The sequence below is a fragment of the Lissotriton vulgaris genome, chromosome 5 (genome assembly GCF_964263255.1).
Source record: "Lissotriton vulgaris chromosome 5, aLisVul1.2, whole genome shotgun sequence".
Lineage (NCBI taxonomy): Eukaryota > Metazoa > Chordata > Amphibia > Caudata > Salamandridae > Lissotriton > Lissotriton vulgaris.
The window spans coordinates 860,523,373-860,550,506 of NC_141693.1; the positions used below are offsets into that span (position 1 = coordinate 860,523,373).

Consider the following 27,134-nt stretch of genomic DNA (forward strand, 5'->3'; position numbering starts at 1 on the left):
TGGATAATATGTTGAATGGCAGTCGCTAGAGCACCAACCCGCTCACTCCGCCCTCAGGAGAGACCGGAAGGAGAGAACCTGAAAGTCTCCGGCACCCTCTACAACAAACGGGCAAGCCCGCGGTGGACCGGGGTGTGGGGCAGAAGGCAACTGAGGTAGGAGCCCGGATTAGATATTCTATAAAGTGTAATGTGCCACAAGTTTAAAAACAGGGGACAGGAGAATAAAGCTAAAATAAGTCATGTAAACAGCTAAAATCACATAGAACAAATTCAAAATAACAGCGCTGAAAGCGCGAGTGCCTCACATCTTCGCGCGTCCACTGCGTGACGAGAATGCCATGGTTTTAAATAGTAGGCGGGCGCTAGAGCGCTAACCCCCTCGCTCCACCTTCAGGAGAGACCGGAAGGAGAGAACCTGAAAGTCCCCGGCACCCTCCACAACCAACGGGCAAGCCCACAGTGGACCGGGGTGTAGGGCAGAGGGCAACTGAGGTAGGAGCCCTGATTAGATGTTCAATAAAGCCAGAGAAACAAAAGCTCTATCATATCAATGACTTAGAGTTAAAAACTGTACACTTTGCTCCGAATGGCTATTTGCTATCCATAACTATGAACAGAGGGTTAATTCAAACAGACAGTACAATCTCAGTGTGGCTTGGCAGTTCAGGCTGGACTGTTCCTATGAGGCACTGGGTCAAGACAGATTTGCATATAGCTGGGTCTGAACTGGGGTGGCGAAGTGAGCTAATGAATGATGATGGATTCAACCCAGATCTGTAACTGGGGATAAGTGTCTGAAAAGTTTCAGAGCTCCATCCATCATCTCCTTGTGTTTGCGCAGTAGGCAGAGGCACCCAGCCTTTTAGTGTGATGTCGGTCTAAAACTTGCACTCTTAAGTGACACTTCAGAAAGCATGTGCCGGCTGCACAGGGGTAACTCTACATTTTGACTTTTGAAATGGACCGGATTCTTCCATTGACATAATTGTTGGAACTAAGGCAATTTTCCAAGTGCTGAAAGCCTTCATATCAGTGGCAATATTCAAAGTGGTTATGATACATACAGACAACAAAATTGCCCGTTCCAGGCAACTAGGAAGGAGATACCCAAAAATATAGGACCACCCACTTCCCGAATCTCAAATCAGCTTGTCGCAGAGCTGGGGAGCAGGTGATCGAACTAGTCATTTTTCTGTTGGTCTCCCACATTGAGGTCAGTAACACTGGTATGGATAGCCCGTGGGTCAGACACCTTGAGCAGGCATGCTGATTCCTGTGAGTGGGAAATCCCAAGCAATGCCAGGAGACATCAGCCTCTTGGAAGTGAAGGAGGCCAGTTCCCAGTTATAGGGTGTGATGTTTAATTGGGTAGGCACCTTGCATAATCCTTTAGCCCAACTCCTGATTCTGTCAGATCTACTAAAGAGCATAGCAGCCTGAAATAACTTTAAAGGCTAGAAGGACCACCTTAAGACTCAACTTGTTTATGCGGAGGGATGTCATGTTTATCCCATAAAGCACTTAACAAGAGTGCCCACAGAGCAGTCATTTATTGGAAATGGTGAAATCAGAATTAACCCACTGAATTCTTAATGATTTTGGACTGCAGGTGTATGAAAGTATGCATCCTATACGTTTAGTGTGCACAAATAATCAACATGCTGTACTGCTGTCAAAAATGTTGTCAATACCAGCATTTTGAATTTGTGGAGCAACATAATGAAACCATACAGGCCCAAAATTGGTGATCCTTTTTTTTGTCATTTTTATTTATCAGAAAGCAGTTGGGTGTAGTACTCCTGCCAGCTTTTCAGATGCAAACAGAGCCCAAACTGATCTTAATTGTGGTGCCTTATGAAGCTAAAGAGAATAGTAACCACAGAAGAGCATCAGGAGTCCCCCATTTAAAGATAGAAGTAAAGGCAATGCCTTATAAAAATGGAGTGGTATAACTCTCATGAGAAAGAACACAGGATCACTTGTGTGTCGCAAACAAGTTACTGCGTATTTTATCCTTTCTTGACTTTGAGGTACAGGCTCCACTGAGCCTAAAAACAAAGTTTAAAAGCAGCCGGTTCTTGCTTTGGGTTCTGTAGTTTTCAACTTTTTTTTTTTAAATGATTAATAAGGTGTAATTAAAATAAACAATTTTTTAGAGCGAAATGGTAATAATTAAAATATGGATATTTCCAAGGTCTGTCTGTTGGTAGTATTATATTCTAAGGTCACCACTCCTTCGAGAATGCCTTTTTGAAGAAACAAGTTTATGGTAACTGGCTGTTTCATACATATTTTGTTACACAGTTGTTTCTAACCAAATCAACGCTACTCATGTACAAGTGAAAGACTGACTAATGTATTAATGCAAAGAATTTGTGGAAATTCATTTTCTTGCACAGGAAGAGTTCAATGGTGTGTAAGAGTTTCAGAAACCGACCCTTTAATTACATCAGTTCTCCCTCCTAGATGGGCTGGCCAGGCCTGGCATGCAAGGGAATGAGGCCACTATGCATACTACTAAATCACACTTCCAGACAAGTCTTCATGGTTTGCTTAGCACAGGAGCAGACCTTTAAACTAGATTGTGAGCTCCCTTTTTTGTGATCATGGACAAATTAGGATTCAATATGGGCAACCACAGGTTAACATTTATATCCATGGGTCTGAGCACAATTTTGACTGGAACACTATACACAATGTGAGAGCTTTCTTCACATTCCCAGTTACACACAAACTGCTTGATTCTGGGAAAATCATTTAATTTACCATAGGAATTGCAAAAAGTGAAATGTCTGCTATTAAGCAGTCTCTTCAACATGAAATCTTGCAACAACATACCTTAATAAAAGAGGTATTCTTATAGATCTTGCACGGGTAACCAATGAGCTTCAACTTCTTCACCACAGTTATAGATTTATCCAAATCCAGTACAACACCAGTAGCAGCTATACGAAATTCAGGCTGAAATGTGGAATGGAAACACAAAAGGCTATTAAGATTTTCATTCAGTGCTGAACAGCAAAGATACAAACAGGAGGACGAGCAAATAAAAAAGGGTAACAGAGAAAAATAAAAAGAAGTATTTCAAATGAGTAGTTCTGGAAAGTTGGTTCAATTTGGTAAGGTCCAGTAATCATACATAGGATCCTAAAGGTGGTCTCTCAGATGCCACTAACCATACGTCAAAAAGTAGAGCTGGAAATATTGAAAGCTCAAGGGCCAAAATGGATGCCATGCCACAAAATATGGAGATATGTTACTGCTCAGTGGGCCCTTCTGTTTGGTTGTAAACCCTTTGACTTGGAGAAGATAAAAACATTTGTTTTTCTAGAACAAGGCAATACTGCCAGGTGTAATAAGCATCAGGACACCACTAGCTCTAGCAGGAAGGAGATTTTAATGCTGTAGGCCACGGTTCCGTAAACTCTCACTTGTTGAACACATCCTCCATGAGATCACACCTCTAAAGCAATAGCGGAATAAAAATGACAGCAAAAGCATTATGGAGGTTACTTTTCAACAAATAACATACTGTCACTGTCATGGAGCAAACACCTCTTTTTCTATCTTTTTGCCATCAAGGAAAAATAGTGTACATTAGTACCTTTGCATTTTTTGAGGGCATTATTACTTTCCGTCCACTTTACGATGCTCACCTGCCAAACAAAAAAGCAATTGTATCTTCTTTAAAAACTGCAAATATGAGTGTGTGCGCACAAACATATGGGCCCTTTACCTCCGAAAAATCTTTTTTCTCCCAAAATAAGGCATGTCATAGTGTTTTCGTGCCCACTAAGGAAAGATCTCCACACTCGCTGCAAATAACCGCCAGTAGGTGCACAAGGGGGTTCAGAATCCATCTGTCTTAAATGACAACACATCACATCACTTGAAACAGAGATAACCTAAAGTCCTCACCAGTAGAATTATCGCTAATAACATTCTTTTTAATGGATATGGTCGCTCCCACTCGTACCTTATATGAACATACATCCTAAAAAGGCTGTATGTCAGAATATCAAATAGAAAAAAATAGATGGGTTGAAACAGCAGGCCCTTAATATTGAGAACATATAGCAAGTATAGTTTTACTGTTCTTAATGCCACATTTACGTACCTCGATGATATATATTGTCAATGTATGCAGATGTGAAGTTCAGTAATATGAAATTGAATTGAATATTTAGGCCTCAATATTTTGACCAACAACATTTTCTAGTCTATGTTCCAATGGAATACCAATCCAGACTGAACGTTGAAAAAAATTATAGATCAAGTCACAGATGCCATGTGGCTCTGTTTGATGCCATGTGTGGAGTAGTGCAACCTTGCCAGATTTGAAGGTCACATGAACACAAGGCAGCAAAGGAAACACTAACTTCAGTTATGCCCAACTATTGTGTTTCTAGATGCTTAAGACACAGAATGCGGACACAGAAAACAAAATAAGTATAAATAATTAATAACCGTCATCTGGAGGGAGGGCGATAAGAAACCTGCCAGAGCAGTCAAGTTCATCAGAAACAAGATCACCAAAGGTAAGTTGATTGTGCTTCCAATAGATATTGGCTCCTGAATATTCCAAGGATGAATCATTTCCTTAGCAAATCAGAAAGAGGTGCAGAGAGGATCCTATTTATTATTTAAAGCAGAAAACTATGAAAAAGCATTCTTACAAACTTGGAGTGTGCGCTGTCCTGCTCATTCAAACAGTAGTGCATAGCAAAAACAAATGCACTGTGGTTCCTCCTCTTCCCTTCCTTGGAACAAGGAATTTTATTGGAATGCAAGCAACTATCTCACCGGGCAATGGGAGATTGCTTTGTGGCTAGAGACGGACTAGAAGCACTTTGAATCATAACGTTGATTGCGGGTCTGGTGTTTTTTTTAGGGGAGTTAGTTGAGGGGTAATGAGTGGCAGGCTCTTTGGAAAGTGAATGGAACAAAGCATATTGTACAATTGGTAGGATCTGCTAGGTCAATGATACCTATGTTTGTAGGTAAGCAAACACCTGTCCCTTGATCAGAAGGCCTATGTCCTGGAAGGTAAAGATTTGGTTAGGTGGTTGCTGAGGGCACGGATATGGAGGTTTGGATTGGTGTGCTACACCAGTGTCCTTTTCCACTGTTGGAGTTAAAAACGCTTTTGCGGTGGTATAGGCCGCAGCTGCTGCCTCTGCCGCTGAGCATGGTGACTGAACTCTGAAATTTCTTTACTGTGGAGGACAATCCTAGAGCTCTGGCAGTGGCTTTGCTTTAAGCAATCAAGGCAGTTTATAGCTTTTCCTCTGAAGATGTCCTGGCTGTCAAATGGCATGCGACAAGTAAGTGTGCCTCAATGTCTGCAAGAAAACCAGTGTACCTACCACATTATGGTTTGCAGATGTATGAAAGCACTGAGCAAGCTTAGCCACACAGCATCTTCCATGTCCAGTACTGCTTGCATTGTCTGTTTGCAGTCACAATACCATTTTGTAAGAAGGATCAAACTGAATCCTTTAATTGCTCATGTAGGCTGGGGACCGGAGGGGTGGCCATATCTCACTGGATATACAAACAGAACTCAAGATAGTATTTAGCGTTGGAAGTTCAGAACACTGGACTGCCAGGAGTAAAAACAGATTCCTATCAAACGTAGCTTTTGGTTTCATTGACTGGGAGAGGGAGCACTTCTATAAACGTAATTTGTTAGAATCTGGCTGACAAATCCTGAAAAACCTGGCTTTCTGGACTTGGGTGCACCAGTAGTAGAGTCTAAAGAAACATACCTGTTTTCTCTTACATACACAAGAGCAACACCTCATTAAATGGAAATATATACTCTGAAGTTTGTCTACCAGAATCTTTGATAACATAGAAGGATGTGATGTTCCTTATGTATTGGGATCTCCAGGGCTTCTGTCACTCAGAATGGCAGTCAAAAGTGTCCCTCCTCTGCTGTAATCTGCTGCTCGCTCCTGCATAATTCCACTTCAGGATTGGTGTCTAAGCCATCTGCATTTTGCAAGTCCGCCAGGAGCCTTGCATCAGTTTGCACAGGGGCAGTAAAGCATCCCCATGACCATTATCTTCCCCATCATTCTGGATATTAATATAATTGAACTGATACACATCAAACAGAGTCACAATGGTCATGAAAAAGTGAGAGTGACTCTTGGCTTGACAACTCTGCGAGTGAGGGAGCCCAGATTCACTCTGCAACTCAAGTTACCTCTTCAATGAAGAAAGGATGATGAAGTGAATCATTAGCATTGTGACAGATGAATGAGGAGCCGGAAAATAAGCTGCCATCAAAGAGACCATAGTCTGCAATAGCGCAGTCAAAGTTTTAGAAAACCCAGGTTCTGTCACAGTAGAAGTGTAAGGGCCAAAACCACAGTTGCCACAGTCAACGGCAATATCAGACTGGAAAGAAGGACTCAGGACGACACTGGGGAGCACACTAGTGGGGTTTTGGCTCAAGATCTCTAGCTTTCTGGAAATCCTCCACCTGTGCCTCCAAGACCTCAACTTGGGGAAGACCTACTCGTTTTGGGTCAGACTACAATAAAGATGCCTCAGAAGAGGAGTCCACCTGTCCTTAGATATCAGGATCACATGTTCATCTCTGTCTCCTTGTGAGAGAAAGAGCACTTGGGCAATTATTTTCTGGAAAGCATTTTTGAAGAGTAACTTCTGGAGTGTGCTGACTGTGAATGAGTTTCTGACTCCTCCTTCAGAGTTGTACAGGTGAACTTGTCTTCACTGGCCTGGGTGGCTTTTGGATGCATCAAGGAGTAGAAATCAAGTGACAAAGAAGTGTACAACAGTTAAGGACACCAGAGGCAGTTCTTGTAAGGGTCTGTTACAGACATTGGCAGTCTGCACCTATTGCACAGATCAACGCCTGAAGACTTCAGTGGAAATTTGTCTCAAAGATTTTTTTAAAGTGAAAGTAATTGATGCCATAGACTCCTGTGATGCCATATCACACTTTGGAATGGAGTTCATAGAAGAAATCAATGGGAGCCAATATGCACTGGAAAATTCACATTAATTGGAAAACACATTAATTCCAGTCCTGGTGTATTGGACCATAACGAAGCGTTTACCTGTCGGTGTAGTTTTGCAGCTTGAAGATCTTTCTGGATTAACTATGCTGTGCATTATTCAGCGGTCTAGTGGTTGGGTCCGGAATCGTAGTCTTTTCTTTGTTTTTCTTTCTTTTTTTTTGTAGCCCAGATGGGCGTCGTTGTCCCACCTTTTGGTGTCCTTCTCGTGACGTCTGCACGCTTCCTGCGGAAGCTCCCACCCTTGGGCGCCATCTTCGGATTCTTTTTTTCTCGTTTTGTGTTCTGTTTGCGAATCCATGGCAATGTTCAAGTAAGTGCTTTATCCGCGTAGTCCTTCAAGGTGTCTGTTTTCAGTATTGTCCTTGTTTTTCCACCTGCTTCTCCAGCCTCATCTTCCTGGCGGAGGTGGGTGGGTTGGCTAGTGAATCCAGAAAGATTTTCAAGCTGCAAAACTAAACCGACAGGTAAGAAACTATTAGTTTTGCAGCGTGAATCTTTCTGGATTCACTATGCTGTGCATAGACTTTGTAGCGGTTTGTTATGCTTGTGGCGGCTGGGTGGAAGATGAGCGCTGGTTGTTGAATATATGTTGAAGCACTTTCTGTCCTACTTGTGCTTCCTTGTTCATTTGTATATCCACACAGTAGTGCTTAGTGAACGTGTGCACTGAAGCCCATGTTGCCGCCTGGCATATTTCTTGAATAGGTGTGCTAGCCAGGAAGGCTATTGTTGCTCCCTTTTTCCTAGTAGAGTGGGCCCGTGCCCCCTCTGCTAGTTCTTGATCTGCTTGTTTGTGGCAGAATTGTATTGTCTGTGCGATCCATCGTGCAATGGTTTCCTTTGTTACTGGTCTACCCAGAAAACTGCTTGCGAAGGACACAAAGAACTGCTTTGTCTTCCTGAGTTCCTTTGTTATTTCTATGTAGTGCATTACTGCCCTTCTAGCGTCCAGAGGCCCTCTCTGCGCTTGTGGCTGGTTTCTGAAAGAAACTTGGTATTTGCACCGTCTGGTTGATGTGGAACCTCGACACCACCTTTGGCATAAAGTGTGGGTCCGTTCTCATCACCACCCTATCATTGTGTATCTGGATGTAGGGTTCTTGTAGTGTTAGCGCATGTAGTTCGCTCACCCTGCGCAGTGAGGTGATTGCCACCAAGAAAGCGGTCTTCATTGTTAGCATTTGTAGAGAGGCCTTATGGATGGGTTCAAAAGGCGCTTTAATGAGCTCTGTTAGGACTAAATTAAGGTTCCATGCCGGTGGCGGCATCCTCTTTGGAGGTGCGATCCTTTTCGCCCCTTCCAGGAATCTCTTTACTATCTGTGATGTAAAGAAACTCTTCCCTGTTTCTCCTCTTGTGTAGGCCACTATTGCTGCCAGGTGTACTCTCAGCGAGGATGAGCTTAGCTTTTCCTTCAGCAGGTGCGTGAGATACCTTACCCCGTTGATTCTCTTGTCTTCCTTTTGTGTAGCTTCTTCTTGCTGCACCATTGTGTGAACCTTTTCCATTTCGCCACGTAGCACCTTCGTGTGCTAGATCTCCTTGCCTCTCGTAGTACCCGCAGGGTGCTCTCAGGTAACATCAGGTGCGTGAACTCTAAGTCTTCAGGAGCTATGCCGCCAGGCTGAGGCTCTCCGGTTCTGGGTGTAATACCTCTCCGTTTTACATGGAGAGTAGGCCCTTCCTTTTTCTGAATTTGTGGGGAGCACCTTGTGCCATTTCCATTATCTGTGAGTAGCAGTTCTGCCTGGCCCACTGTGGTGCCACCAGGATCAGAGTCATACTGCTGGTTCTGCACTTGTTGAGTACTCTGTATCAGTGGCATCGGGGGAAAAGCGTAGGCAAATGTTTTCGACCAACTTATCCATTGGGCATTCCCCAAGGATTCGTCCCCTGGTTGCCTGGATGCGAAGCTTTGACATTTTGCATTCAGGTGTGTTGACAATAAGTCTATTGACGGTGTTCCCCACATCTTCTGAATAGCTTTTGTGTTCCCTGCGTATTGAGCTCCCACTCGTGGGATACCGATGTCTGTCTGCTGAGCCAGTCTGCTTCCACATTGTCTTTCCCTGGTAGGTGTATGGCTAACAGGTCTATTTTCAGTGGGATGGCCCATCTCCATATCTCCTGAGCTAGGTTTGATAGCAGAGCTGATTGTGTTCCTCCCTGTTTGTTGATGTAGAACATCGTCGTTGAGTTGTCTGTTTGGATCAACACTCTCTGGTTGTACAGTTTCGTCTGGAAGGCTTTCAGGGGGAGGAACACGGTCTTTAGTTCCAGGTAGTTGATGTGCTTGACCGGATCCACTGGAGTCCACAGACCCCTCACCCTGAGCTTGCTCATGTGTGCTCCCCATCCCTTCTGGGATGCGTCTGTTGTGATGGTCACCGTTGGGGTTGGTGGTGTTAGAGGCTTCCCTTCTGTTATGTTCTCCTTGCTCCACCACGAAATCTCCTCCTGCACTGCGTGCGTTACAACCACTAGATCTTCCCAACTTCCTGTAGCTTGTGACCATTGTTCTTGCAGCCATTCTTGGAATGGTCTCATGTGGAGGCGTGCGTTAGGTACCAAATGTATGCACGAGGCCATCATGCCCATGACCTTGCTCTCTGTCCTAACTGTCAGAGCTCGCCCCTTCTGGTAGAGAAGCGTCTCCTTCAGTAGTGCCACTGTCCTCTTGTCGCTGGGGATCACCTTGCTCTGTATGGTGTTGATCTGTGCTCCCAGGAAGATTTTTACTTGCTCTGGTTCCATAGAGGATTTTCCCCAGTGGATGAAGAATCCCAGGTCCATCAGCGTACTTGTCACGCGTTGTGCGTGCTCCTTGCATGTTCTGTGTGAGCTTGCCTTTATGAGCCAGTCGTCCAGGTAAGGGTATACATGGATCCCTTCCCTGTCTTAGGTGCACTGCCACTGCTCCGAGGCACTTGTTGAAGACCCTTGGTGCGGATTTTAGTCTGAATGCCAGGGCTGTGAACTGGTAGTGGTCTTTGTTTATTGTAAATCTAAGTAGGTGTTTATGCTGCCTGTTCATTGGAATGTGCAGGTAAGCATCTTTGAGGTCTATGGTGGCCATAAAATCTCTGTCCCTTATCTGAGGAATAACCTCCTGTAAGGACGTCATCTTGAATTTCTGTGTCTTTATGAACTTGTTCAGGACCTTAGGTCTAGGATGGGCCTCATTGTTTCGTCCACCTTTGGCACGAGGAAGTATGTGGAGTACACTCCCTTGTTCCTTTCTCGGTATGGTACTGGCTCGATGGCCTCCTTTTCCAGGAGGTCCATCGCTGCCCTTTGAAGTAGCTCTAGTTCTTCTCCTGACTGCGCCCTCCTTTTTGGCTTTCTGTTTGGCGGTGTCTTTTCCAGTTCTATGCAGTATCCGTGACGTAAATAATTAATTTACTCTCTTAATTTCTATGCAGGTAAGTACTTAATCAATAATAACTCAATCAGAAGGAAAGAAAACAGAGTCCGTGGTGTTAGAGTTTCTAAGGGTTTTATTCCTCATAAAGGAATCAGGATATCATGTTCTGACCACCACAGGGGTGTCAGAAGGGATAGATGAGCGCGCTCTCGTTTATTGACAATACATAGCTTATATACTTGATTTACATCATAATGTTCAATGTAAGAGGCGTAACAGCTGAGAGAAGACAAGATAACAGTATACACGTGGTACCAATACATCATCAAGAGGCGTAAACTAGGCGTGAACTAGAGGTGTGTGCTAGAAACGTCACTGATAGGTGACGCAAGTGGGTGGCACCAAGGGGTGGTGCTAACAAAAATGTTGCAATGTCAGCAGAAATCGGAAGCTTGGATGCGCGCGCAGCTGCATGACGTGTGATTGACGGGGTGCAGGGGTCTTGACATTTATACTGACGGAAAGAGACAGAAGTCTGGCATGTCAGATCAACTTGTACTTCTATCATATCTGATATCTGATGTTTAGTGACTATACTATCTGGGCGGAAAGGTCTCTAGGGTAGAGGCTATTCTATGCTAACTGTGGATGCGTGTATGAGCGCCTGAATGTCTACATGTGAAGCGTGGGGGCACGGGGCCTTCCATGGAAGCAAGGCAACGGAGGCTATGAATTACTTGCATTGAGACAGGTCGGCCCTTTTGGCTCTGCAGCTGGAGAGGATGTTTACAGGATCTAGTAGGCAGGAATGTATTCTCGGGGAGTGAAACAGATAACTCGAAGGTTATAGTCAGTCTTGGCAGAAAGCAGGCTTGAGCTGAGCGCGAGGGGCCGCGCTGAATGTAGGACAGAGTTCACGAGTACAGAGGTAGCCTGGGCAGAGCCAGGAGCCACAAAAGAGGTTCAGATGGCAGGAATTCGGGGCCTACTCTGGCTAGAGCAGGAAAAAGTGAAAAGTGTACTATAAAAAGACGTTGGCATAGCATACTTAGGAACGGACTATATAATCCATTCATGGTGCATCTGAAAGAGGACAAGTTGACGGTGGACGCAAATGTATTTGCGTCTTCATAGCTGGCACAGGAGGGAAGTTACATGCACTTTAATCTGGTACATGGAGTCGGTGGGGTACGCGCTAGGGAACACATCATGGCCAAAATTTTCCTCATTCCCTCCTTGTTCCCTACGGACCCTTCATGAAATATCGATCCTCATGAATCGATCAGTCTGTTCTTGTAACATCATTTGTTCTTCTTTCTTTTGGTTACGTTTTGAGTGGAAACTGGAATGTTCAATACAAGAAGTGGCACATAGTCCACAAATCGCTGGCCCACACTGTAGGCACAGGCAGCAACTGAATACTAGGACTAGGCCAATGCCTAGGAAGGATAGGATCTTCCATCCCCAAGCTGTTAACGTTGTCCAGAACCAACCGGACCAAGTCCAGGTGCCTGGATTCTGATGTATCTGATTTGCAATTTTATGAAGACGGGTGATAGCTTGATATACAGATGGTGCATTCTGTGGAATGAAAACACAGCAGCTTGACCCGATGACCTTACATGCTCCACCTCTATCTGCCAAGATGACGTCAATTACAAGACGATTCTGAAGGACAACAACCCGCATAGCGGACTGCTCTTCTGTTAAGTTACCTAGGGCGGAGGTAGTTTCATTTACTACGGCTTCAAGTGTTCTAGTTAATCTGCGTATTAATTTACTATTCTGGACAGGACCTAAAAAGAAAAAGAATCCTTTATTAAAATCAGTGTACTGTTCCCATGCCGTTTCTGTGTAGTCGACAAGGGGGGTATCTCTTCTGGGTCTATTCTTTACTAGATTGCTATTTCTATGGTAATCAGAAGGAGCTAGAAAAACGGGTGGCAGAAGGAATGCAATGTAACAGGTACCATCCCAATCTGGAGGTAGACGGATGTATGCGGTATGACCACACACAAAGTAAGAATGACTGATAGCTTTGAAAGATGACTTTCCATCATCACTGAATTCGACCACAGTAGTACATTTACTATGACCTAAGTGTACTGAACCTTTCTTCTTGATACATAATTCACCAGTGACTGGCAGTACTGACATAATAGGTAGAACTGGTGCGGCTTCGGATTCGACAGTAAGAATCATAAGGCTAATTGTATAATTACCTAATCCATATACTTCATTTTCTAGATCAGTTCCTATTCTAATGGGCAGTCCCTCCTTATCCGGGTAACAGACGTCTAGTAGGACCAAGTTCAAGTTTCCCCAAACCCAACCCCCATCGAAAACAGCAATGTCGGGATCTAAAGAATTAATTATCTTAAACCATGCTCCGCAGGAGCCATTGTGAGTGAACGGATACGGAAAAAGAGGCAGGGCTCCCTTGTAATTCTGGTAGGGAGGGAGTCGGCCACATATCCAGCAATTTGTAGCATTGTTAGTTTGATGAGAATGATGTAACATACTAATGAATGTATTGTTGCGCAGCGCAAGTCTGTAGGAAAGCTCATGAGGAGGTAACTCACTAAAAGTGTGTTCAGCAGAGACATTGTAAGCAGATTGTTCACGCTTGAAAATAGGATAGTATATAGGTAACAAGATGCTAGCAACAATTATTAATATACTTAGAATAAACATAATTATTAATGTCACTATGCAGTGACTACGAAGTGATTTGCAATATGTTCTTTTCTTTTCTTCTCTCTCTCTAACTCGATCTAGGGGATACATGTCAGAAACTATTTAACCGATTCACCTAGGGGAGGACTTAAACAATTAAACTGTCTGACTTGCTAGATCGTAACTTCATACGATATTGTTCTTGAGGAGTTTTTTCTCGTTTGGGTTCGGAAAAGTCTTTGGGATCACAGTCTTTGGTGGGGGTGGGTGTGTCTTGTTCCGGTTTCAGTCCTGGGAATGTTTTGATATGGCTTAGGTGGACCCACCCCTTTCTTCCTTCCAACTTGACTGCGGTCCTTGTCGTAAGTAGAACGGTCTTCGGAGACTTCCAGCGGGGCTCCAACGGACTTTTCCTGTCGAAGTTTCGGACTAAAACAACATCTCCGGGGCGGACGTCATGCTCCTTCACATCGGTGTTGTCAGGGAAGGCTGCGGCAACCTGTGAACGACATGATTGGAGTGCAGACATCAAGGAGGCAAGGTAATCTGTCAACATATTAGAATCAACATCGGTTATCCTTTTAGGAATGGGCGTCCCCCACATATTCGGTGGTCTGCCAAAGACCACTTCGTACGGAGATAGCCCTGATCTCGAATGGGCGACCATTCTCATATAGAATAGTGCCACCGGCAGGGCGACTATCCAGTCGACCCCTTTTTCCTGACATATTTTGGCAAGGCGAATCTTTAATGTCTGATTATGCCTTTCAACAAGGCCTGCGGCTTCTGGATGTCGGACACAATGGAACTTCCACTGGTATCCTAATAACAAGGAGACTTCTTTCATTAGGGCAGACGAGAATGGCTGACCGTTATCTGAGTACACAACACGAGGCAAGCCGTATCGTGGGAAAAATTCACGAACCAACTGTTTGGCAGTGGTCGGAGCAGTGTAATCTGGGACGGGGTATGCTTCGGTCCAGCGGGACAGAGCACAGACAACTACGAGAACATATTTAAATCCTCGACAACGGTCCATCTGGATGTAATCCATCTGGAGGACTTCAAAAGGGTGATCGGGAGGATGAAATCCACCTTGCTCTACAGGGACGCTTTTACCTGGATTGAACTGACAACAGATCATGCAAGTACGCACTTTCTGTTTTGCGGCTGCTCGTAAGTGTTTATTGTACCAGAGATTTTGCAAACTGTCTAGCATGGCTTTCTCTCCCAGGTGGGCAGGACTATGTGCTGTATTTATCATGACTTGAACCATAGAGTCAGGGAGAAACCATGTAGATTTTCCCGTCATCCAACCTTGATCTGTCTGGATCCCTCCTAGTTCGGTCCATTTCTTTATTTCGTCTGCAGTAGCATGTGTCTGAATGTCAATAACATCTAGTGTGGGATCTCTGACTGTCATGCAGTTTGTCGGATCTGTTGTCTTTATCGTATCAGTTGTCTGAGTGTGAGTGAGTGCTGTATGTTTTGCAGTCTGATCTGCCAGGTCATTACCCTGGGAAACAGAATCTGTGGCTTTAGTATGTGCCTTACACTTCATGACTGAAATGGCTGAAGGCAGATGTATTGCTTCTAGCAGTGCTTGAATGAGGGGACCATGCTGTATCTTTGTACCATGAGAGGTCAGAAAACCTCGTTCTTGCCAGAGCATACCAAAGTCGTGTACGACTCCGAACGCATAACGGAAATCTGTGTATATGTTAACATTTCTGTTCTTCGCTATAATACAGGCTTGGGTCAGAGCGATGAGCTCTGCTGCTTGGGCAGACAATGTATCAATACGATGTGTTTCTTTAACTTCAGTTTCAGTGGTCACGGCATATGCGGCCACTAACTCTCCTGTACTTGTTCTCATGCATGAACCATCCACATAAAGTGTCAGGTCTGGATTTGTCAATGGAACATCTGTTAAATCTCGTCTGGGCTTTGTTACTGCATTAATAATTTCTATACAATCATGTGGAGCTGGATCTGTCATAACTGTAGGTAACAATGTTGCTGGATTCAAGATACTGCAGCGTCTGATTTCTATGTGTGGCTGGAATAATGTCAATTCGTAACCTGTCAGTCGTGCTATAGTTAAGTGTTGAGTCTGGGTTCTGTTTAACAGAACCTCTACAGAATGTGGAACTTGTACTGTTAACTGATGACCTAAAACAATTGAGTCGCTTTGTCTGATTGCTAACGCTGTTGCTGCTACTGACTTTAAGCATGCAGGAAGTGCCTGTGCTACTGAATCCAATGTGCTTGAAAAATAAGCGCAAGGCTTATGTGAACCTGCTTGATCTTGAGTGAGGACAGACAATGCTGTACCGTCACGTTCTGTAACAAAAAGTGTAAACGGTTTGCTGTAACATGGTGTCGCTAAAACTGGTGCTTGGCATAAAGCTTTCTTTAATTCCTCAAAGGCTTGTGTGTGTTCCTGAGTCCAAGGGAGGACAGTCGAAGTTGCTGCCTCCTGTGTCGTTAACTGGATGAGTGGTTTAGCTAGAAATGCATATTGAGGAATCCATTGTCTGCAGTACGAGGTGAGGCCTATGAAGGCCCGCACTTCTTTTTGTGACTGGGGTCGGGGCATGTTTACAATTAACTGAATGCGATCTGGAGTGAGCTGTCTCCCCACTTTGGACAGCAAGTGACCCAAGTACACAACTTGCTGAACACAGAATTGTAGCTTCGAAGGAGACACCTTGTGTCCCTTGTCGGCTAGGAAATGCAAAACTATCAGAGATGCTTGTTCACATTCGGGCTCACTTCGTGCGGTGATCAGTAGATCATCAACGTACTGTAGTAAAGCGGTATTAACTGGCATTTGGATACAATCTAGTTGTCTTTTCAGTGCTTGACTATAGATGCTGGGGCTTTCTGTAAATCCTTGAGGTGCGCGGGAAAATTTGAAACTTCGTCCATTTAAACTGAATCCGAAGAGATATTGGCTCTCCGGGTCAATAGGTACACTGAAGAAGGCGTTCTTGAGATCGATTACAGTAAAGAACGTTGCTTCTGAATCAATAGCAGTTAACAGGGAGGAGATATCGGGGACCACAGGATACTGTGGTACAATGCATTTGTTCAGTTCTCGAAGATCAATCACCAGCCGGTATACTGGCGGTGCATTGCGGTCTGTACGTTTAAGAATTGGAATGATAGGCGAATTACAGATATTGGAGTCGGTCTCTACGACCACTCCTTGGGCAATAAGCTCTTCAATGATTTTCAGTAAAGCCACTACAGCATCGGGTGGTAACTTGTATTGTCTGATTCTGGGTAGAACAACTCCTGTCTTGAGTGTAACACGGTATGGTGTGATATGCATACAACCTACATCAGCTGGGCCTTTTGCCCATAAGTGATCTGGTACATTTTTCAGTCTAACATCAAAGTCACGTAGAACATAATGACCCTTGAAATCCCGTAGAAAGAGTCTGACTCCCTCCGGGGAACAGCAAATTATAGCTCCTAGAGCCTTCAATGTTTTAATTCCTAACAGATTTTCGGGACATGATTTCGTAAGTAACAAATCTGTAACTCGAGATAATGGACCCACAGCTAGTGGTACTGGTTCTGATACTTCATTTACAATAGGCTGTCCTGAAAAACCAAGGGAAACATTCTGTGAGCCTGAGAGGGGTGCCCCTGGAACTTCATTATGACTTATAGTAGTGCGACTTGCCCCTGTGTCAATTAAAAACGTTCTATCTTTTCCTAATACGTGACTATGTACATAAGGACCTTCTTGATCTACAGGAATTTCAATAAGAGGCAAATCACTTTCCCTCCCTAGGCTGTTTCATGTATAACGCTGATAATCTGGGTATGCCGACTGGGCATACTGGTACATTTGTTGTGAGACTTCTCTAGTTGCGGCAGCGGGCTGTGTCTGAGTATGCTGTGGCTGCGGTACTGCTACTGTCTGTACTGTATGGGACTGATCATGCATAGGCTGTGTATTCTGCATTGGCTGTTCGTTCTGTGAGGTCTGTTGATGACCCTGTTCATGTCTAGGCGGACGCGGTCTTTCTTTAGTTTTACCTGTCTCGATGTTATGTTTCAGGACTGGACATTCATGTACGTAGTGACCTGGCTGCTTGCAATAATTACATGTCCCTTTAACGGGAGCGGCAGAATGATTTGTCTGGGCCCCACCTTTTCTATGACCCTCGGCTGGAATTGTCTGGGCTACTAACATTTTCATTTTCGTGTCTTTCATACGTTTCTGTTCCTGGTCCTGTTCTTCCCTAATTCTATTCTGGTGATATTGTAACATTTGTAACATCTGTGATGGCGTATTTGCCTGCCAAGTACTTTCAACCTTGTACACTCTATTTTTAACTAGTGGTAGGGCGTTCTCTACTAATTTTGTTACGAACAGGTGTGGATATGACTCGCTACTAGTTTTTAGGCCACTATTGATAATGAAACATTTCTCGAATCTTGAATAAAAGTCACTAGTATCTTCATCTTGTTTCTGTTTGCAGGACGAGATTGCGTCCCAATCTTCCTTTCTAGTTGTCAATAATCTTGGCAGAACCTGTACTATTAAACCTGGTAATGCTTTAGTCAGATCCCCAAGGCCTAACCCTGGGACTCGTTTCTTTTCTTCGTCTTCTATCTCCGCCCATGCTATCTTTGACTCTCCCACTTCCCAATCCTTTTCCTTTAATTTCTCGTAAATGCCCGTGGGCAACAGTACTTTTAACATTTTCATAATATCATCATACGTGTAATCTCCCATCAGTAACATGTCTTTAAGCTCTCTGTGAAAACCTGCAGGGTCTTTATCATGGCACGGAACTAATTTCTTCATTTCTAACAGTTCTAACTTAGTCAGTGGTGTGTGAACATACACACGCTTCAGGGTATGATCCTCACCCATAACTGGATGTACTTCTCGTAAGGGATTCTGGCTTTCAATGCCACCACCGCATTGCATGTGGTACATTTTTCTTTCTGGAGGCGGGGCGGGAACATATTCAGAGCTCAGGAAGGTGTTATACTTGCGTCGTTGTTCTAGAATTATTTGTATTAATTTGGTACTAAAACCTCTCCATCTATCCATGATTAGTGCTTCTAATGTTTCGTGTAAGGGACCTGGATCAGAATGATGTTTTCTGAACTTGATGAGGAGGTGCTGAATCATGTATACACCTGCTATTTTCTGCTCTTCCGGGGAAAGGTTCAAGAATGTCTGCACTAACGTGTCATCATTATATATGTCTGGGTTTTCGGCCCACAACACGGCTGACCGGGCTAGTTCCTGTTCATCCATAGAATTGAGTATATGGTACCCTACTCGATCTCGAAGCCTTTTATCAGTTTCCTGGAACTGATGTTCTGAAGAATTCGGATTTGTTAAAGCGGAGAAAAGAACTCTCTTGCTCTCCGGACGGATGCCTTTCCTAAGGTAATTTCCCTTACCTACATACGCTATTATATCTGTAGACTTTTCTGATGTTTCATCTTCATCTTCCTCCTCGGAGGAAGTTTTATCATTTCCTTCCTGATGTGCAGTTAATACTGCCTTTCTAATTTTCTGGGACATAGTGGCTATGCAAGTCCCCTTGTCATGTTTTGCGTCTGCTATATTTTGACCCCACTTGTTTAATGCGTCTAACTCACTTTGATCTGTCTCGGGCCTGTCTCGTTCTCTTATCACACAATTAATGAAGAATCGTAATATCTGTTTTTGAATGTCAACTTTCTGTTTATGCATGGCAGCTTTGACACTGTCGGGGTCTTTCCCTGTCTGTATGAATTTATATAGTCTATCGAGAACTTCCTGCATTCCTACATAGCATAGCAAGCTATCGGTGGCAGATCTTAAGCGCAGTGAAGCTAATACCATTAGATCGTCTTTTCCGGGTACTGGATCATATCTGCAAAATGACATCCTATCTTTGAATGCGTCAAGCCGGGCTGAGTAGGGAGACTGGAAAGTATTCTGCGTGTCCCTTAAATGCAATCTGTGTGTCGGTGGCGGGGTCTGTAGACCCGCTGTCGCACCTCCTGAGGCGGATGCTTGGGCATTATCTCTCCGCGGAGTCTGTATCTGGACTTGAATTTGTCTTTTAGTAAGATCAGGTAGCACTGGTTTCGGTAGGTCCGTCTTGAGTGGGGGAAGTGGCGGAGCTGGCGGAACAGGGGAGGTCTGTCGCGGTACCGGCGGAACTGGATCTGGGGGCGCAGTGCCACCCCCATCCCTGTCAGTAGGCAGGGCACGAACAGGCAGATTGGTGTAAGCTGGTGCTACATCCTCTAGATATGAATTCAGGAATATGTCTTTAGTAGTTTTATGCATTACTTTAGTTGGAACTAATGGTGTCGGTAAGTTTTTCGGTATTTCTGATTCAGTTTCGGATGGGCCATCTGCTACGAGATACATACCGTTTACAAGATTATTTCGGGCACGGTCTATTTGTTCTGTTTTTACTCGGATCCCTTCAGTAACTAATTCGTTTTCTCGTTCTTTATCTGATTCTTTAAGTCTGTCTTCTCTACGGAGTGCTTTGTCAGCACGCTTACGTGATTCCTTACGCCAAAACTCTATGGCGTCCTTCTGAGATTGTCTGGCTTTCTTTTTCCATAATGCTTCTTCTACCCTCATGATGCACTCGGCATCCCACGTTCCGGTAACAGGCCATCTGTGTCTTTCGTCTAGGTGCTTGGTGTAATCGGCCCATAAATCTAGATATAATATGGCATCTATGCCGTGTTTCTGATACATAAAATTGCCTGGAGTGTCCCTAGGGGGGATAGGAATTTCTTCCTCTAGTAACCCTTTCCTAGTTCCGATCTGTTTTAACTTGCTGAGGAACGGCATCCTGCTTACTTATTGCTGAACGCTAGGTCTTTTATTCCTTGATACGAGTTGCTAGTTGATACAAGAAATACAATAATACACAGTAAAACAGTCACATTCATACCACAACATTAATCACATGAAAACATTGAAGACATAGCTAACTAAGTGTACTGCTCAACAGTACGGATACACTGCTGTAACAGTGCAGAAATTCGGAAGACTCGATATACTGCTAAACAGTACAGATACACTGCCTAAAAACAGTGCAGACCGGACTTGCGTACCCAAACCCGTCTAGATACGACCCAGCAATGGTACTCACCGGGAAGCACGGAAACAGAAGGCCTCGGAAAACTCGACTGGACTCGACTCGGAACTTCGGAAAACTTCGGAATACTTCGGAAAACTTCGGAAAACTGGTGGGCCTCTTCACACCTCGGACCTTGCTTCTTTCGGCTGGGCTCTGGTCTGGATCCTCCGCACTCCTCACCGCCTCGTCTGGGCACTGATCGCAGTCTTCGTCACCTCCGTGGGTCAGAGGGGGATGCAGGAAATCCTGCCAGTACACGTGTAGTCCGTCTAACTGATGGCAGGGGACACGGATTGCAACGCACCTACCGGCGCGTGAGGTGGGGGAGGGGTCCCTATTCGGGCGCCAAAATGACGTAAATAATTAATTTACTCTCTTAATTTCTATGCAGGTAAGTACTTAATCAATAATAACTCAATCAGAAGGAAAGAAAACAGAGTCCGTGGTGTTAGAGTTTCTAAGGGTTTTATTCCTCATAAAGGAATCAGGATATCATGTTCTGACCACCACAGGGGTGTCAGAAGGGATAGATGAGCGCGCTCTCGTTTATTGACAATACATAGCTTATATACTTGATTTACATCATAATGTTCAATGTAAGAGGCGTAACAGCTGAGAGAAGACAAGATAACAGTATACACGTGGTACCAATACATCATCAAGAGGCGTAAACTAGGCGTGAACTAGAGGTGTGTGCTAGAAACGTCACTGATAGGTGACGCAAGTGGGTGGCACCAAGGGGTGGTGCTAACAAAAATGTTGCAATGTCAGCAGAAATCGGAAGCTTGGATGCGCGCGCAGCTGCATGACGTGTGATTGACGGGGTGCAGGGGTCTTGACATTTATACTGACGGAAAGAGACAGAAGTCTGGCATGTCAGATCAACTTGTACTTCTATCATATCTGATATCTGATGTTTAGTGACTATACTATCTGGGCGGAAAGGTCTCTAGGGTAGAGGCTATTCTATGCTAACTGTGGATGCGTGTATGAGCGCCTGAATGTCTACATGTGAAGCGTGGGGGCACGGGGCCTTCCATGGAAGCAAGGCAACGGAGGCTATGAATTACTTGCATTGAGACAGGTCGGCCCTTTTGGCTCTGCAGCTGGAGAGGATGTTTACAGGATCTAGTAGGCAGGAATGTATTCTCGGGGAGTGAAACAGATAACTCGAAGGTTATAGTCAGTCTTGGCAGAAAGCAGGCTTGAGCTGAGCGCGAGGGGCCGCGCTGAATGTAGGACAGAGTTCACGAGTACAGAGGTAGCCTGGGCAGAGCCAGGAGCCACAAAAGAGGTTCAGATGGCAGGAATTCGGGGCCTACTCTGGCTAGAGCAGGAAAAAGTGAAAAGTGTACTATAAAAAGACGTTGGCATAGCATACTTAGGAACGGACTATATAATCCATTCATGGTGCATCTGAAAGAGGACAAGTTGACGGTGGACGCAAATGTATTTGCGTCTTCATAGCTGGCACAGGAGGGAAGTTACATGCACTTTAATCTGGTACATGGAGTCGGTGGGGTACGCGCTAGGGAACACATCATGGCCAAAATTTTCCTCATCCGAACTGTATGATGTTGAGTATCCATTTGTCTGTGGTAATCTTTTTCCACTCCTGGAAGAAACGACTTAACCTGCCTCTTACTGGTGTTACATGTTCTGCGATGTGTGTTCGTGTAACCCTGAGTCGGTCTTTTTGTGCTCCACCCTGGGAGGCTTTGCGCGGGTGGGCACTAATCTCGTGACGGAGTCACTTAGAGGCGGGTTGTTGGCCCCCTCTTTTGTTTTGTCCGCGTCCGTTCCCTCTCCCGCGAAAGGACTGGCCTCTCTGTTGTTGGTGCCAGTGTTGTTTCTGGTGCCCTTGCTGTGTTTGTCACCATGCTGTGACTGTTGGAATGTCTGGTGTGACGTTCCCGGTTGGTCCCCCCCTTCCGTTCGGTCTCCGTGACGGGGTACCTCTCTTTGTTCCCCTGAATTACAGGGCCCCCATGGACCTTGCAGTTTCGTTTTCCTTTTTCGGCTGGGTAAGCTTTTCATCCACCGGCGCCCCAAAAAGTGTCCCTGTTGAAAGGGGTTCTAAGAATGTTGTGCTGTACCTCTGGCTTGAAGCCCGAAATCCTGAGCCAAGCCTGTCTTCTCTCAGTGACTCCCAACATCATCAGCCTGCTGGACGTGTCTGCTCCATCCAAGGCAGTTTTGAGGCAGGCATTTGCCACGTTCTTCCCTTCCTCCACCAGGTGTGCAGCTCTTTGCTGGTACTCCTCTGGTAGGTGCTGCAGCAGCTGTCCGATCTCATCCAGGATCTGGTACTGGTGCCTCTTCAGCAGGGCGTTTGAGTTTGCCATGCGCCAGTGCATTGCAGCGTTCCTTTCTATCTTTCACCCAGTTAGGTCCATCTTCTTGCTTTTCTTGTCTGGGGGTGGCCCTGAAGTCGTTGGGACATTAGCCCTCTTCCTGGCGGTCCCCGCAATAATGGAGTCCGCCGTAACAGATCCTCTGATGTATGGAGGGTCCTTGGCGGAGTGTTCATATTTCTTCTCCGTCCTAGGGTGACGGACCTGCATGTCGCTGGTTCCTTGAACGCTTCCTTCCCCTGGGCCATGACACTCAAGCATAGGGAGGTACTGGCTCCTGGTTTGCGTGGGGAGCAGGGTCTCGAGGAGGAAGTCTGCTGTTGGTTTCTCCTCATCTAGCTTTATTCCAAAAGCGGTTGCCACGTTCTTGATGATCATGTTGTAGACCCCAGTGTCATCTGGCGGTGAAGGCCTCAAAGGGCACGTGTCCACGGCCTCTTCTGGGCTCTCGGTGTCGAGGTCCTGCCACTCCAGGTCCTAAGTCCCCGAGGATGCTGATCCGAGGGTCGTCCGCTGATAGTCTTCCCCCTCCTCATTGTAGTATGAGGCTTCTTTATCCAGGTGTTCCTGGGCTTCAGGACTTTTCGGCGGCTCTTCAGCCTCGAAGTCCTTCTCCTCTTCTATTTCCACGACCACTGTGCTTTGCTTCGACGGGATGTTGAATCTCTTCATTTTTTCATCGAACTCCTTCTTTCGTTGAAGGATGTTATCCATCTCGGCCTGGAGCAGTCTTTTCTTCCTCTCCATTTCGGCGGTCTGTTCGGCCTTAAACGGGTCGGCTGCTCTCTTTGTCGTAAATTTCGACGTCGACGTCGACGCCGACGCCGAGATGGGCTTTGGGTCTTTTGTCGGCGCCGAAGCCATCTTCGGGCCCCATCTTTCTAAGTCGAACGTTCCTTTTCGGGGACGTGCTTCGACGACCTTGGCTTTTCGCCGATCTTCGCCGCCTGGGAGTCCTTTTAGAAGGATCCGCTGGGCAGTTTGTCCTTTGATGCAGCTGTGGCCGTCGAGATTTTCGGCGCCAGTGCTCCCTTCGAGGACTTCGACCCTGTTTTTCGAGAGTCTGCCTCAGATTGTCGAGGCTCTGTCGGGGCTTAGGGGTCGTCGACCCTCCTACCTCTTTAGAAGTCTTCTTATCAGTCTCTACGACCGTGTAGCTGTTGTCTTCTCAGGCAACTTTATCCTCCTCGTCGCTCGAGAACCCCATGTCCCGAAGGGACAGCTGTTCACTTTTGCCCTGCATGTTGTAGTTGTCTCGTCTGTCGCTCTCTAACCCGGAGAGTCTTCGGTGTGAAGGCAGGGCAGGCGTTGCAGTCCTTGCTCTCGTGGTTGACTGGTAGGCAGAGGTTGCAAACCGGGTGTTGATCCTTCTGCGCGTATTTGTGGTGGCAGTTACGGCAGAATTTAAAAGGTGTGTTGTCCATGTCGCGCGTTCAGGGGGCCCCCTGTGCGAATCCTCAGTTGGACATCGAAGTTCTTCGAAGTTCTCCTTCCTCTTCGTCGTCCCTGCTCGAAGTTGTTATCCCTCGTCGTCTTTTCAGGCTTTTCCTTGCAAAGCGGCTTATCAGTGTCTTCTTTCCCTCCAAAACTCTGGAGCCACTCGTGGAACGATCCAGACCCAACGGCGGATAAAAGAATCTGAAGATGGAGCCCAAAGGTGGGAACTTCCGCAGGAAGCGTGCCGTCGTCACGAGAAGGACACCAAAAGGTGGGACGTCGACGCCCACCTGGGCTACGAAAAAAAACACACAAAAAACAAAGAAAAGACTACGATTCCGGACCCAACCACTAGACCGCGGAATAATGCACAGCATAGTGAATCCAGAAAGATTCACGCTGCAAAACTTAAGTACCGAATGGTCTAGCAAACTTATGGCTGTTGGTGTTTTTTTTTGTCACATGTGACACGTACAGCCAGGGCAGGCTCTCGGGCAGTGCAATCGGAGCCACCGCACCGGGCGCTGACTTGGGGTGGGGGAGCCATGTTTATTGTTTTAAAAACACCAGATGCCATGTTCCTTGTCTCAGCAATTTTCAAGCATCAATAAAAATGTCACCATAGCTCTGGTGACTAATGTTGTTCCCGAGACAGACCGGAACTTTGTCTGGTAGAGGAAGTTTTGACTTATCATAGCGCAGAAAGTTAATATGCATACAGCAAAGAACGTATCCCATTCAGATCACAAAGTGCATACACTATAAATAGGTCAATGGGTTATCGCTTTTGTCAGAGAGATCCTTACGTTACTTGCAGTTTAAAAGGTAAAATCCTAATATAGAGCAGTGAGCTAATTACTGTCGATTGCTAGGAATATATTAGAGCTACATGTTTTTTTGAACAGTCTTTACTTATCCTAATATTGCAAAAAGGGATTATTTGGGTAGAAATCATTTCTTATCATTAAAGAAGACCTCTAAACAATGGTGTTACATTTAAATTCTGAATTTGTGCTTTTTCAGACCAAGGACTCAAACTATAGTGCCACCAGTATGGATGCCATTTCACTCCTACACCCTGTAGGCCTCTGTGTTATGTAACATTTACTATACACTGATTTTTACACGTGTGATTGTCTCCGTGCAACATATGTGTGATGTAAACTGTTCGGACACCGTAAACTGGTATGAGTGGCGCTATAAAACTAAATGAATCTAAGAGAGAGTGGTTATGGAGACTTGGGGGGCATTGTCAAATGGTGGTAGTGAGGGAATCCGTGGCAAGGTGGTCATTGTGGGTGGTGGGGGTGAGGGGCTGTTGAGCCAACAAGCATTTTCGCACAGGGAGCCACTAGTACTAAAGCAGGCTCTGCATACAGCTATTCCTAGCACTTAGCAAACTGCACTTTGTATGCTGTGGTTTCTACCAATGTTAAAAAAGAAATCACCTGTCCAAGTCTGCAAAGAGATGTGAGATAATAAACCAGGACCAGTTTGAAGTGTCACATGAAATGGGGTCACATGGTAGGCTATCAGCACAACAGCATAATTTGAATGTATGAATGCAGCCAGTACAGAAAAGCAATGTGAAGCATGCGGAAAATCTGGTTTAATGATGTGGTTAAGCGTACAAGGGCATTAATTAATAAGTTGTAACTCAAAGGTTTTTAAGTTAAACAAGGTACTACCATGTTGCTAGAGTTTAACACCCCTACAAATTTCATAATCTTTAACGGAGATGTGGTAATGGCCTCTGACTATGTCCAGAATTTGTTTACAAATCAATATTTGAGTAATATGTTTGAGTAAACTAGAGTCCTGCAAGTCTGCAAGGGAAACATGAGGGAGAGTATGAGACTCCGTGCCTGTGCGAGAGAGACACTGTGTTTGACTCAGAAGGATTGATAGAAGCATATAAAAGCAGCCACTACTTAGCAGAGTCTATGATAAATCTTCTTTAATCACTGCCAATAGAGAAACGTTGTATATCCTTCAATATTCATCCTTTAATTAAAATATACAAGCTATAAATTGCAGTGCAATAAAAGCAACATATTTTGTAAATATTGGGGGAAAAACAGCTCTTGAGAAATGTTTGCAGTGCAGCTGTAAAAGCAAAGGCAGACACTGAATTTCAGCACTCTGGGGGAAAAAATGAAAAACATCACCAGAATCCAGAAACATATTAGGAACCAAAAACATGGCATTACACATTTAGCAGAGAGAGAAAATAACTTCAGTCTACATCTGCGGAACAACGGATCACTTAGCAAAAGCAATAAGTGCAAACTTCATTTTGGAAGCTATTGTATTACCTGTACATAGACAACACCTCTAAGTACATCCAAGTGGAAATGCCTCCATTTCTCACACAGTGAAAGGCAACAAATCATTCGCTCTATCTCACAAATCTAAGATTATGTGCAGTTTTCCCTTCTACTGTTGATTCTAACATTTAGCCAGTGTTGCTATGGTAGCAGTTAAGTGGAATTAAACTGAATGATGCAAACCTTAAAGAAGTGTGTTGGAAATGGCCCTTTTTGCAGGGTTATCCTCAAACGTTTTGCTTTTTCCTCCTATTTTTCCCTGACCCTGACCAGTTTATGTTGGTTTTAGGACTCTGGGCACTTTACCACTGCTAATCAGTGCTAAAGTGCATATGCTCTCTGTGTAAATTGTGTTATGGATTGGTATTTCCATGATTGGATATTTGATTTACCTGTTAGCCCCTAGTAAAGTGCACTGCGTGTGCCAGGGCTGGTGAATCAATTGCTACCCGGGGGCCTGAAGCACTGGTTGTGCCACCCCCGTGAGTAGCCCTGAAAACGGTAACTCAGACCTGCCATTGCAGAGTCTGCGCGCAGTTTGTAACTGCCATGTTGACTAGCCAAGTGCACACACTTGCCAGTCCCTAACCTTCCCTTTTCTTACATGTCAGACATCCCTCAGGTAGGCACAAGGTACCCCGGTGGGCAGGGTGCAATGTATGTGAAAGGTAGGACATGTCCTGGTGTGTGTGATGTCCTAATAGTGAATTACCGCCAATTTCGTTTTTCACTAATGCAAGGCTACCAGTTCTCCATAGGATAGAATCAGATTTTTGTTTATAACATCTT

At 45.0% G+C, this 27,134-nt stretch overlaps 1 protein-coding gene across 1 annotated transcript in view; it reads right to left on the bottom strand.

Moving 5' to 3' along the window:
• BMS1 (BMS1 ribosome biogenesis factor) overlaps positions 1 to 27,134 on the bottom strand; it is a 334,476-nt gene that overhangs the window by 22,498 nt on the left and 284,844 nt on the right. The window contains exon 19 of the mRNA XM_086922425.1: positions 2,841 to 2,963. Within this exon, the coding sequence (XP_086778551.1) occupies positions 2,841 to 2,963 (123 nt within the window). The remainder of the gene's footprint in view (positions 1 to 2,840; positions 2,964 to 27,134) is intronic.